General features: G+C 51.4%; 1 protein-coding gene across 1 annotated transcript; it reads left to right on the top strand.

The window, feature by feature from the left end:
* The first annotated feature begins 3,001 nt into the window (after window positions 1–3,001).
* On the top strand, window positions 3,002–7,155 carry LOC137668013 (E3 ubiquitin-protein ligase TRIM7-like). The gene is made up of 7 exons (XM_068409282.1): window positions 3,002–3,424; window positions 4,326–4,421; window positions 5,268–5,498; window positions 5,677–5,699; window positions 5,775–5,890; window positions 6,048–6,077; window positions 6,641–7,155. Exons 1-7 carry the CDS (start codon window positions 3,002–3,004, stop codon window positions 7,153–7,155), a joined length of 1,434 nt encoding a protein of 477 aa, XP_068265383.1.
* The last annotated feature ends 6,358 nt before the right edge of the window (window positions 7,156–13,513 follow it).

Genomic DNA, 13,513 nt, shown 5'->3' with positions numbered 1-13,513 from the left:
ACCTGCAGCTTCTGTATCACACTCCTCCCCCCTAAAAAAATACACCCAGGCAAATTGAGACGAGCTCCAAGCTCCCCCATGGGGGTCCAGCACCCAGAAACCAGCCTGGTTTCACTGCTCGTTAATAAAACCACTTTAATTTATTAATTGAAGGGCATGGCCGTGGGAATAGAGCTTAAGCAAGCCCTCTGCTATGATTAAGTCTTCCTTCTTCAAGTTAAACCACCGAGACACGTCCTTCGCTGCTCATTTCAGCTCGTTATTAGTGTATCTAACCACCAGCTTCGTCACCATCCTCATTTCTTGTGTGTGATCATGCAACTATTAATACTTTTATTGTTGCTTTCAATTCTCCTTTTAAACACGATGCTTTTTCTTCCATGGTTCAGTGCTGAGCCCGGAGTCAAGCAGTAGCCAATCACCACTCACCCTCTTATATTTTAATTTTCCTATTGTTCCATGCTTGCCTGCAATTAAGGAAGAGATTTTTCTTCTACCCTCTGAATTAAATAACTCCACAACCAGCCGTACCCTTCACTCGATCTGCTCAGAGATGGGTTCTCCTTCAGCCAAGACCTACAAGAGCATCCTTCAGCCCTCAGCTGCCACGTTTTTGGGGAAAACAAAAGGTTGGGCAACGTAGAGACACATTTTCTGAGAACATCAGTAAATAACACATCCACTTTTATTTGTTTGCAGGTGTTTTTAGCGCGGGGGGGGTCATGATTTTCCGCTGCAGAGCTCTCTGCAAGCGAACACTCAGACTGAAACTCGTGGTGTGGTTTCATACTCAAGGCACCTTTTTTTTTTGGTTAATCTAGAGTTAACGAAGGGAATGAGATGATTTGGTTAATCTAGGGTTGATTTAGTGGGGAATGAGATGTGCAGAGAGACCGGTGTTGGGATGGACACCCCTGAGGGACTCCTTGACTTTGATTTTTGCTTTTAGGACGTTGCTTCCCCTCCTGCTCTTCTTCCTCCTGCTTCATCACCTCTGCCCCAGTGCCAACAGCCACGTTTCCTCCCCAATTATCTACGTATAATCAGCATAATCAGCATTGCTCTTTGCTGTGCCTCTTTGGGGCTTGAAGCAGAGCTTGATGTACCTGGAGAAACATCTCAGCTTCTCCAAACCCAGCAATGTCCATTGATTTTGCCAAACCCTGGGTGCACTGATGAGCGTTAACGGCCCTAAGCAGCCCTACTTGGGACCCCCCACACCCCACCCATGGCCCAGGGGCTCTATTTAAGCTCAGTCCTGGGGTGCAATCCTTTTGCAAGCTGGCCTTGAAGGAGAACCCATGTATGATTGTGGACTTTGCTGATCCATCCTTTCATGATTCATCACTCTGGTGCCCTCGGTAAGTGAGTTTTATCCCCTGAGACAACTCAGCAGAGGTTTGGTGCTCCCAGGATGGAGAAAATATGGGTGTTGTGGGTGTGTTTGATCCCATCATTGGTGTGAGGGGTGTGTATGCTAAGGGAGAGATGGAGAAGTGGGCAAAGCATCACTTGCCATGTCTAGATGATGCTTAACCTGATCTTAAATAGCAACAACTCATAGAGAAGGGAACCGTGGGGTACTTAATATCAAACCTAAACCTCAATATCAAACCTAAACCTCAATATCAAACCTAAACCTCAATATCAAACCTAAACCTTGACGCAAACCTCACTGAAGGCTTGATTTGACTTTGTGGATGACCTGGCTCAGCTCCTAAAGGTGGGTTTGGGGCATTTTTTTTTACAACCAAAGCCTTTTATTCCAGCTGTCCATGGAGTAAACTGGGTTGGGCATGAAACAAGTGAAAAATAATGACAAACGAGCCCTTAATTGGCTGAGTGGAAGCAACAGGGACTGTTGGTGAGGTCGGACACAAGAGGGAGTTGGAGACTCTGTTTTGAAAGACATTTGCTCAGTGCAAGAGGTAAAAAGAAAATTAGTAATTAATTATTTGCTTTCAGCCTGGTTGAGGTGGAGAAAGCAGGATGGTGATGGCCAAAGCTACGATGGGGTCACTTCAAAAAGATGGTTCAAATGCTAAAGAAGTTCAACCCTCCCCCTGGTGCAGACAAGATTTTCCCAGCTGGATGTAAGGACTAAGTGTTGCTTCTTCTCAACAGGGAGCAAAGGGGGTGGAGGTTGCTCTTGGCTGGGGCATCCAACCCCTTTTGTGCTGGAAATGGGATCCCTGGGGTGTTGGGGTCTATAAGTACCTGGAGAAATACCCTGCTAATGAGCTGGCACTTGGGAATTCATCCTGATTTGCAATGCAGAAGGTGGGAGCGGTTTAATGCCTGAAGCTGGAGGGAGGATTTGAGAGGTGGGGGGGGGGACGTGGCTGCAAATTTCCATGGATAAGAAGGAGCTGGATGCTGTCCCATCTCCCACCTCCCTTTTCTACTTTCCCCACACACACCTTGGGCACCCTTTGCTGCAAAGGCAGAACCCCACGCCTGCCAGCAGCATCGATTTGCTGCCAACAGGAGGACCAGACCCTCTCCCCCCATCCTGGGCCCCTTCTCCCACTCCACGTGGGTGCCCCTCAGCACCCACTTCTGGCTTCAGTCCTCCTCCTTCACCCTCCCTGCGATACACAACCTCCTTCCCACGCTGCCTTCAGCCTCACTTTTTCCATGGATGTTCTTCCCCATTTTTTCCACGCCAAGCCCCCTCCCCAAATCCTCTTTGTGCCCTTCCAGGAGGGGGGTCTCACCCTCAGGCTTGCCAGGGCTCCCTTTCCCCATCCTTCCCTCCATCCCAGGCTGTGGGTACCAGGAAACCCGTATGGACCACCAGCTGTTTTGGGAATGGGGACCCCCCTGGGGAATGCAACCAGGAGGACTTTGGCCATCGCCCCCTTGTCTCCCTTCCCACCCAAGCTCAGCTGTGGCTCTGCCCACCCTGGGGGTGGTAAGAAAGGAAACGCCTTTCCCTTGCTCGGAGGAAAATGAAAGTGGCCGCCGTCTCACAGCTCACATCGGGGTGGGGGGTGGCCCCATGGCGGCTGCACCGAGCCCCACCGCCGAGCTCCCCAGCGAAGCCTCCTGCCCCATCTGCCTGGAGTATTTCCGAGACCCCGTCTCCATCCACTGCGGTCACAACTTCTGCCGGGCGTGCATCACCCGTTGCTGGGAGTGGTCCACGGCGAATTTCTCCTGCCCGCAGTGCCGGGAAACCGCGACGGAGAGAAACCTTCGGCCCAGCCGGGAGCTGGCGCGGGTGCTGGAAATAGCCAAGAAGTTGAGTTTGAGGGCGGCCAGAGGGGAGGTGGTGGAGGAGGAAGGATGCGAGAAGCACCGGGAGCCTCTGAAGGTCTTCTGCAAAGACGATGAAGCCTTCATCTGCGTGGTCTGCAGGGAGTCCCGAGCGCACCGCTCTCACGCGATGCTTCCCGTGCAAGATGCTGTCCAGGAATACAAGGTAAGGGGATATTTTGTTCCATCTAGATGTCAGACCACCACCATGGTGATGTTCCCCTCTCAGCATGTTACCATCATGCTGTGAAACATCTTCCCCCCCCACTCAGGGCAGTAGGTTGGGGGCAGAAACGTTGTGCCCCCTCTCTGGGAGTCTTCTCCCAGTCAACTAGCGATAGGACAAGAGGACACAGCCTCAAGCTTCGCTAGGGGAGGTTCAGGTTGGACATTAGGAAGCATTTCTTCTCAGAAAGGGTCATTAGACATTGGAAGGGGCTGCCCAGGGAGGTGGTGGAGTCCCCATCTCTGGAGGGATTCAAAAGCTGTGGAGATGTGGTGCTGAGGGACGTGGGTTAGTGGTGGCCTTGGCAGTGTTGGGTTAACGGTTGGACTTGATGGTCTTAAAGGTCCTTTCCAACCAAAAGCTCCTTTCCAAGCATTTCTTCTCAGGAAGGGTCATTAGATATTGGAAGGGGCTGCCCAGGGAGGTGGTGGAGTCACCATCTCTGGAGGGGTTTAAGAAAAGACTGGACATAGCACTTAGTGCCCTGGTCTAGTTGACATGGTGGTGTCAGGGCAATGGTTGGACTCGATGAGCCCAGAGGGCTCTTCCAACCTGATTGATTCTGTGATAGCAAACTGGTCCCGTTTCAAAATGACAGCGTAGACCACGCACCAGTGCTTCTGCTCTCTCAGTTCTCATCTGAGAACCTGATGCTCTGTGGCATTTATTTCCTCTTAAAGCATTTGCATCTCTTCAGCTCAGGATCCTTCTGGACCAAGAGGGACACAAGGAGAAGCTCTGGAGCTGACCACAGTGCAATCTCTTCCCTGGAGCATTTTTTTTTTCAGGCTGTCTCAATCTCCAGAGTCGTGGGGTCTTTATTTTTTTATTCTTCCCTCAGGGACAAATCCAGGCTCATCTGCAAGCCCTGAAGGAAGACAGAGACAAACTCCTGGGCTTTCGAGAGACTGAAATGAGGAGAAGCTGGGAGTACCTGGTAATTGTTTTTTATGAGGAGGGATGGGGGTCTGGATGTCTCTCTTTGGCTTTAGGTGAGATGTTGTGTTGGGACACAACATCCCCTCTGTACTCGGCACTGGTGAGGCCGTACCTTGAACCCTGTGTCCAGTTCTGGGCCCTGCACTTCAATAAAGATTTTGAGGTGTTGGAGCGAGTCCAGAGGAGGGCGACCAAGCTGGTGAAGGGTCTGGAGGGCCTGACCTATGAGGAACGGTTGAGGGAGCTGGGGGTGTTTAGCCTGGAGAAGAGGAGGCTCAGAGGTGATCTTAGTGCAGTCTACAACTACCTGAAGGGAGGTTGGAGCAGACAGTTGGCCTCTTCTCCCAGGCAACCAGTGCTAGGACAAGAGGACACAGCCTCAAGCTTCGCCAGGGGAGATTCAGGTTGGACATTAGGAAGAATTTCTTCTCAGAAAGGGTCATTAGCCATTGGAAGGGGCTGCCCGGGGAGGTGGTGGAGTCACCATCTCTGGAGGGGTTGAAGAAAAGACTGGACATGGCACTTAGTGCCCTGGTCTAGTTGACATGGTGGTGTCAGGGCACTGGTTGGACTCGATGAGCCCAGAGGGCTCTTCCAACCTCATTGATTCTGGGATTCTGGGAGATCATCCTGCTCTGCCTTGGGGCTGGGGTCCCTTTCCAGGTACCAAACCAAACGCTGCCTGATTCTTCATGGAATTGTAGGCCCTGCCAGGGACTCAATTGCTGAATGCAAAGAAAAAATATATATAAAAAGGATATAGGATACTCAAGACTGGTATGTGTGGGACTTCACTGCATCCTTCTCCACCCTCCTCTTCCCTTCTTGTGTCCCCTCCCCACAGGAGAAGACCGAAGCCGAGCGGCAGAGGGTTTTCTCCAAGTTCGAAGGGTTGCGTCTCTTCCTGGAGGACCACGTCCATCATCTGCTGGCTCAGCTGGGAGACCTGGAGAGGGACGTTGAGAAAATGCAGGAAGAAAACATCACCAGCCTGACAAAGGAGATCTCTCAGCTGGATGCCTTGATCCAGGAGGTGGAGGAGAAGTGTCAGCAACCAGCAAGCCAATTTCTGCAGGTGAGGGAGAAGGGAATGGAGCCAGGTCATCACCACCTCGGTCCAGGCTATTTCCAGGTCCCATGATGTGGCCAAACTCAGGCTGTGCAAAGCCACGTCCATGCTGTTGAGGTTTCAGTAGATGTTTTACTGCCAAGACCCGTTCACTCAAGTTTCCTCTTCCCTCTCTTCCTTCCAGGACATCAGAGGTACCTTGAGCAGGTATGGGGCGTTCTGAGCTTCTCCTTCCATCCCGGGCTGGGGAAGGAGGTTGGACCTTGTGTTTCCATTCTCTAGGTTGAAAAAGGAAAATTTTCAGCAGCCTCCGTTGCTTCTTCCAGAGCTGGAAAAGAAAATCAGTCACTTCAGGGAGAAAAATATTGCTCTAGAGGAGACTCTGAGGAGCTTCCAAGGTATTGAACGTGGGCTGGGGTGGGGAGATGGAGCAACACCTGTGCGAGCATAAATTATATTTATTTAGGTGGAGTATAAATTATATTTTATTGCAATTCATGTTCACGCTGATACCTGCAGGTTATATCAGATAATGTCTTTTCTCCCCTCTTTTAGACATCCTGATGTTTGAGCTGCCTGAAAAGAGTAAGTCCACATCTCCTGGAGGTGAGGGAGTGGGGAAGAACCAAGGGAAGGCTGAGCCCAACATGGATGGGATGAGCCATGGGTTTGGGGGTCATATGGGGAAGGTGCTGTCATGTCTGAACACAATGAATGGTGGAGGAGGCCAAAAACGCCGTAAGGAGTTGGAGAACCCTCACCATAAAGTGTTGGTGGATTCACTTCTTTCAACGGAGCTGCTAAGCTGCGTGGAAACTGGCTCTGCTCCTCGCATCAGTACGTTCAGGGGAAAAAAAAAATGCCTATTTTGGCATTTTTGGCACAAAAAAAGGTAGTGGTCTCCTACTCATCTGCCTCAGGGCTTGTTCTCTTGCTCCCTTGGGAATCTTCTTGTGGTGGTTGTCTTGGGATGCTCTTGGGATGGGGAAAACAACATGCAGCTCCACAGCAAGGGCAGAGCACCCCAAGCAATGGGATGGATGGTGCTGCAGGACCTCCCCGCTCAGCCCCAGCAGCAAGGCAGAACCCCTGAGGCCATGTGAAATGGTTTGGTTTCCTTTTGATGCTCTACTCTCTGCCCCTCGCAGTGAAGGTGACCCTGGATCCATCCACAGCTCACCCCCAGCTCGTCGTCTCGGCGGACGGGAGGAGCGTGAGGTGGGAAGATGCCCAGCAGGACCCATCTGCTGAGGGGTTTGGCACCGATCCCTGCGTCCTGGGCTACGAGGGCATCACCTCGGGGAGATGCTGCTGGGAGGTGGAGGTGACACCCGAAGGCTCCTGGGCCGTGGGGGTGGCCAGGGAGTCCCTGAAGAGGAGAAAAGAGACCACCGTGAGCCCTGAGATGGAGCTCTGGTCTATGGGTCTCTGTGAGGGTCAGTTTTGGGCTCTCACCTCTCTTGAGCGTATCCCGCTGTACCAGATCCAGGTCCCCAGAAGGGTCCGGGTCTCCCTGGACTACGAAAAGGGTCAGGTGGCATTTTTTGATGCCGATAAGAGGGCCCTGATATTCACTTTCCCAGCAGCTTCATTTAAAGGTGAGAGTATCCATCCCTGGTTCCTGGTGTGGAGCGAGGGGTCCCAGATCACGTTGTGTCCCTGAAGCTCTCCCTTCTTACCCAAACACGAGTTTTATGTCCCAAACATCCCTATTGGAGGACTTCTGTCTACTAAGTTGGCCTTTCTGGCCTCTCTTTCCATCCTCAGTGATGCCAAAGGGTTGAGCAATTTTGTGGGTCAGTGTCCCAAATGCTCATCCCCAAATTGGGGCATCTGTGGCTGATGAATGGAGCTACATCTGCCCCACACCAGCTTGAAAGCTTCTCCAGTCTTATGGTTTTAGATGAAGTAAAAAGATTTATGTGGTGTAATGTTCTTCTCTGTCTGGTTGGTTGCTCCTTCTGGATGTCAAGTTCAAGGTGGGGGAGATCTGGAGTCTTGGTTAACCAAATCCTGTTCCTGGTATTTGCACAAAGCCTGGGAGATGGCTGTGGTTGCACCCAGAAAAGCCCATGAACCCCATGCAGGTGACCTAGGGACATCCCTGGAAGCCATGTGCCACGCTGCTCTCCTGTCTGCTGGCAGTCCCAACCAGAGGGAAAGACACAGAGGAGAAAAATCACATTTTTTTTATTATTAAAGATCTACATCATGGAGGTTTCAAATACCAATTTTTGGAGGAGAGAGGGAAGAGTTGAGGCTCAGGGACTTTGTCATGTGCAAAGGTTCCACCAGCAAAGGTACTACCTTGGTGGGACTCCACATTGCAGCCCTGAAGGTTGGGATAAACCTCATCTGAGGTGAGAAACTCACAGCGCTGATGTCTGCAGCTGAACTGGCCACTCAAGGATACTTTTTAAGGGAGAAATTGTCTGGTTTAGGGCAATTGCACCCATCAGGAGGAATAAAAAAGGTAAAGTTTGGACCTGTTGGGTTGCAGGTGACCAGCTCAGATGGGGACATCTATGCTTAATCAGGCAAAACTTTCTACTACAGTCACTCTGAGTTTTTTTTTTTCCTCTTTTCCCACTATTTCCCACTTCTACACCCCGGGATCCCCTCCCCAGAGCTTTTCCCCCTCCCTTTGCCTCATTTTTCTCACGCTTCTCTCTTCTCCCTCATTCAATCCCTCAGCTTCATGGAGAAGAAGGAAACACCAAAGCCAAAGTCCCCGTTTCTTCCATTCCCTGTGGTCCCAGAGGTAGCATGGGGGACGTGGTTGTCCCATGAGGCTGTAGAAGGTGGGGGAGATGCTGATTTCCACATCTCAGGGACACAGCCTGAGCTGGGACCTGGCCCCCACCACCCAGAGCCAGGGGCGGACCCTCTCACCGGTGAAGGAGGCGCGGGAAAAAATGAACATAAGTCCCCCCTCGTCCGCGTCAAAGAAAGCCACCGTCCCTCCGGAGTAGTCCAGGTGGACGCTGACCCGCCGGGGCGCCCAACGGAGGGGTAAGAGGGTCACCTTGCGGGTGGTGAGCGCCCGAACTTGTCCCCCCCACTTCTCAACCCCCCAGATCCCTCCTTGGGGGCAGAGGCTGAGATGTCCCTTCCGACTGATGGACTCACGGGCCACCCCCACAGCCCAATCCCCTCCGTCCCCCACCTCCACCTCCCAGCAGTGCCGCCCGGCCACGAAGCCCTGGCATCCCAGCACGAAGGGCCAGTAGTCGAATCGCTCGGGGTTGTCGGGCAGGTCCCGTCGTCCTTCCCCACGTCTCACGCTCTTACAGTCCTCGGAGAGGATGAGGTCGGGGTGAGCCGTGTCGGGGTCCAGGGTCACGACGGCTGCGGGAGTGGAGGACATGGGTGTCAGAAGCAAGACTGAGCATCTCAGTGGTGCTGGGGGGCTTGGAGGTGGCCAGTAGGACCCAGGCTGTCATCCAAGGGGTAGAAGCATCCCAAAATAGAAGCATCCTCCAAGATGGGGAAGGGATGATGTACATGAAGCAGAAAAGCTGGTTTTAACCCAAAAACCCCCAAGAGATGCACAGAAATGGCAACAGACTCAAGCAGAAATCCCTGCAGATTTTAGGCTACGTCAGATGAAAAATAAATGCTGAGGAGAGAAAAAAAAAATGAAGGAAAGCGATACGTGAGGTGTAAACCAACAAAGTCTTGAGCAGGTTGTCTCCTACAGCAAGCGTCAACCACGGGACAAGACCAGACTGGTTCAACCGAGCGTGTGGTTGAAAAAAAAAAAGGAGCTAAATCCCGAAGACAGGGCAATGATTTGGGTCAACCCATTTCCATGCTTGTTTCATGGAAATAGTTGGGTTACAAGGCAAAGGCGCTGCCCTGCGGTGGGTTTTCCTCCAGCTGCAGGGCTGAGAAAACTCGTTGGGTTGCCCTAATTTTCATATTCTTCCTGCTAAGGGCAGCTCAGCTCTTCCCAAAATATGGCTAGCCTTTTTTTTTCCCCCTCCTCAAGCCCTTCTCGGTACCTTGTAGCTTCTTCAGAGTTTCCTTCAGAGCACTGTTTCTCCATGAGAAATGACAGATCCTCTCTTCTGACTCTGGAGAAACATCTACTGGCAGCTGGAAAGTCACTTTCCCACACCTGAGGGAAAAAGAAAAACCTACAACAACCCACATTTTTTGGAGTGATTGTTGTCATTTCAGGAAATCTGATGCCACCAGAAATGAGGTGATGGTAGAACATGGAGAATGTTGAGGTGATGATAGAACATGGAGAATGTTGAGGTGATGATAGAACATGGAGAATGTTGAGGTGATGGTAGAACATGGAGAATGTTGAGGTGATAGTAGAACATGGAGAATGTTGAGGTGATGGTAGAACATGGTGGTAGAACAAGGTGGTAGAACATGGAGAACGTTGAGCTTTTTCAAATCTCACTCCCTTGGCAACCCAAACCTCAAGGAAAATAAAGGCCAAATTTCTCTCTTGGATTAATTTAATTTTATTTTTTATGTAGACCATGAGAAAGGTCCTGCTTGGGAGGACTGGGCTAGAGAAAAGAGCCAAGACTTTGCAGTGAAATCAAACCAGCCTTTGCCAACGTGGAGGTCATTTTGAGACTAAAGCTCCTTTGATTTGCACACCCTTAGAAAGATCAAGAGACAAATCAAGCCCGTAGCAGTGGTACCCCAAATACCCTTCCAGACTCTCGCAATCTCCCTGAAGCAGAGGTGTATTCAGCAGCCACCCATAAGTCTTCTCCTCCATGGTCACTGCTCTTTGAAAAACTCATGGAACAGCCTTTCAGAGAGGCCACGTACCTGCTGACGGTGCTTTTCACATCCTAGGCAAAGAAGAGAGAAGAAAGGAAGCTCAACGTGAGCTTTTCTCCTTAAATCACACCAACGCTGAGTTGTTTAGTTGGGGATGAACCTCTTGGGTCTCTGCTCCAACCTTCTGCTCAGGGCCAGGTCCAGGCAAGGTCTGAATACACGCAGGGATGGAGAGACCCACATCTAGAGGGACCCTGAGCCAGGGAGGCCCCACGCTCACAAGGAAAACATTTTTTTTCCCCAAATCAAGAAAAAATTTCTCTTGCTGCAACCTGTGCTGGTTGCATCTCATCCTTTCACTGGACACCTCTAAGATCTTGGCTCCATAATCCCATCAGACTGTTGCAGATGACCAAGGCCCTCAGCAGCACTAATTGACATTAATGGCTCTGATCAGCCCCACCTGATGCCCCACCTGATACCCCTCCCACCCCCCCACCCATGGCCCAGGGGTTCTATTTAAGCTCAGTCCCAGGACACTTAGTCCTTTCCCAAGAAGCCTTGGAGGAGTATGACCATGGACCCTGCTGATTCACCCCACGGGCTGTGTTCCCAGCTTGCCTTCTCCTACCTCCTGCCCATGGACCCACCTGATGCTCTGGGCTGCTCCCCTCTCTCAGGTACCACAAAGGTGGGGTGAAGGCTGGTGATGCTCCCCATCCTGTAGGTAACCACCAGCCTTCACCATTCCCTGCCACAGACAGTGATTTCATCCCCTTTTTTTTTTTCCCCTCCATCTTTCCAGGCTGCAAATCTCCCCCTCCTCACCTCCTTGGGATTTTCAGGTCTACACAAGGAGTAGGAGCAACCTCCAACTAGGAAACCCCAACTGATTAAGCCAGTAGCTACCTGGTGGAGAGGGACCCTCCCTCCAATTTTCCCTTCAAAAGCTGTAAAACTCTTCCCTGGATGAATTCACTCACCGATTGTTGACTCTTCTCTTCTTGCCCTTGCGTTGGGGTGTCCAGCTGGGAAATCTCTGAGAGTTTGGTGGCGTTTTTCGCCTGCCTCTTCTCAATCTCATTTTTCAGGTCTTCCAGCTGTGAAAGCAAGACGAGCTCGAGCCCTTCCAGGATGGGCAACACGCCTTAAATCTGAGCGCGACCTGCCAGGGCTCAGCTTCCACCCTCCCATTTTAAGATGGAAATGAAGGAGCAGTGGGATGGGAAACACCACGAGGAATTCACAGGAAGGTATTTCCCACAGGAGATCACCCATGAACCCAAATCCCTACTAATTTTTCTTGAATTCCTGGGTGGAGAAAAAGAAAAAATCAAATTTTATGTGAAAAAGCAACGGAGGTTTGGGAGGAAAAATGCTGATAAAAGCCACAAAGAACTTGGGCAGAAAGCCATGATGTTGCTGCACTTACCAGCACAGCAGTGGTACAAAGCAACCAAAAAGGGTTAAAGAAATGACCCTAAAGTCCATGTGCTACTGCCCAGGGACTTGAGAGGTCAAGGAGGTTGACACCTACCAGATCCTCCAGTTTTCTGCACTCCAGGGTAGCTGTCCTTCCTCGGAGACCTTCTCCCTCTTCCTTCAGAAAACTTAATACCCGCCTGAGTTTCTTCCGAAGCGAACTCAAAAAACCTGTTGTTTTTATCCCTTTGATGGGGCTGGATCTTTCTCTTCCTGTTCCTTCCCAGTCCCAGGTCAAACCGTGGCATGGATGCGTTGAGCCTGCGAGTCGGCTCTTGGCGCCACGTCTCCTGGACAGGAGGTGGTGACACCTGATGTGCTGGGAGCGTTGTGTATCTCCCTTGTCAACCTTCCAGATTTTAATTCTGGGGAGCTGTTGAGGGCTGTCACCTCCCTGCTTTTGTCCCTCTCCTTTTAGGGCTGAGCCATCAGAAAAGAGCTGGAGGCAAAAGATGGTCAGGCTGCCAGAAGGGTGAGGAGCTCTTGAGGCTTGGTGGGACCATGGATGGGGAAAGCATGAGAAAACAGGGAGGGAAACATACAACCAGCACTGGAAGAGGGGATGCAACTCAATGCATGTAAAGGGGTCCCAAGCCCAACGTCCTTGGGACCCCTGCCATGAACGTGCCCATAGCCACCCATGAGTATATGACCTCCAAGAAGCACTGTCCTGGCTCTGAGCTCACAGGGAAATGTTTCTAAGCAATTTATAACCCACCGCTCCTTTGTTAAGCTCCATGGCTAAATATATATATATTTTTTTTTGCCAGGTTTGGAGTTGTAAGTCTCGTTTCCAGCAAACTATTCCCATGAGGAGAAGCTGCAGGGGAGTCGCTCGCTCCGGGAACAGCAGGACTGGAAGCAAGCACCCTACAACCGATTCCCAGGGAAGCGTGGCCTGGGGTGAGCAGGTTGGGAGGCAATCTGTGCTGCCAGACGCAGGAGGTGGGTGCAACCAAGTGAACCTCGGCATCTAATGAGACACCTCCTGCTTTGCTCTTTGGCGGAGAGCGGCTCCACGCCGTCGGCAGAGCCTGGGGGCAAAGCTCCTTTCATCTCAAGATGAGGTGCCTAGGGTTGGGCACCCTGAAAGTGTCTACAGAGCCTGGAAAACCAGCTGGGGTGGAGACATCTCCATTGCAGATTTCGAGAGCCAAGGGACACCCTGGAAGAGAGTTTGAGCTGGGAGAGAGCTGGATGGAGATCAGAGATGTGGAGGTAACCTGTGGCCCTGAAGGAGTCAGAAGAACATCAATCTCCACCTCCAAGGAAAGCACAAAGTTTTACTGGGATTCGGTGTTTTATGTCTTCTCCCAGGCAACCAGCGATAGGACAAGAGGACACAGCCTCAAGCTTCACCAGGGGAGGGTCAGGTTGGACATCAGGAAGCATTTCTTCTCAGCAAGGGTCATTAGCCATTGGAAGGGGCTGCCCAGGGAGGTGGTGGAGTCACCATCTCTGGAGGGGTTTAAGAAAAGACTGGACATGGCACTTAGAGCCACGGTCTAGTTGATACTGTGGTGTCAGGGCAATGGTTGGACTCGATGAGCCCAGAGGGCTCTTCCAACCTCATTGATTCTGTGATTCTGTCTTGTGTTTCTCAGCAGGTGCCTCTGAGAGGAACGTGGTGGGACCACGGAGCTTCAGGGACCTCCAGCAACCCACAAACTCATCCTTGCAGAACATCTCAAGAGCTTTTCCCATGATTCTTCCAGGTTTTCTTCTTTTAGTCCTTCATGCACTGACAGCCTGTCAGTCTATTCGTATTCCCCTCTGCCTGGGGGGAT

The sequence above is a fragment of the Nyctibius grandis genome, chromosome 10 (genome assembly GCF_013368605.1).
Source record: "Nyctibius grandis isolate bNycGra1 chromosome 10, bNycGra1.pri, whole genome shotgun sequence".
NCBI classification, from domain to species: Eukaryota; Metazoa; Chordata; class Aves; order Nyctibiiformes; family Nyctibiidae; genus Nyctibius; species Nyctibius grandis.
Note: the sequence above shows the minus strand (reverse complement) of the source record. Positions and strands in the feature narration are given on the sequence as shown.

Excerpts from the sequence above, each read along its gene's own strand:
- LOC137668013 (XM_068409282.1), top strand. The coding sequence starts at position 3,002 with ATGGCGGCTGCACCGAGCCCCACCGCCGAGCTCCCCAGCGAAGCCTCC. Across the intron at positions 5,499-5,676 it reads CAGCAAGCCAATTTCTGCAG|GACATCAGAGGTACCTTGAG; the intron begins GTGAGGGAGAAG and ends TCTTCCTTCCAG. Across the intron at positions 5,891-6,047 it reads GACTCTGAGGAGCTTCCAAG|ACATCCTGATGTTTGAGCTG; the intron begins GTATTGAACGTG and ends CCCCTCTTTTAG.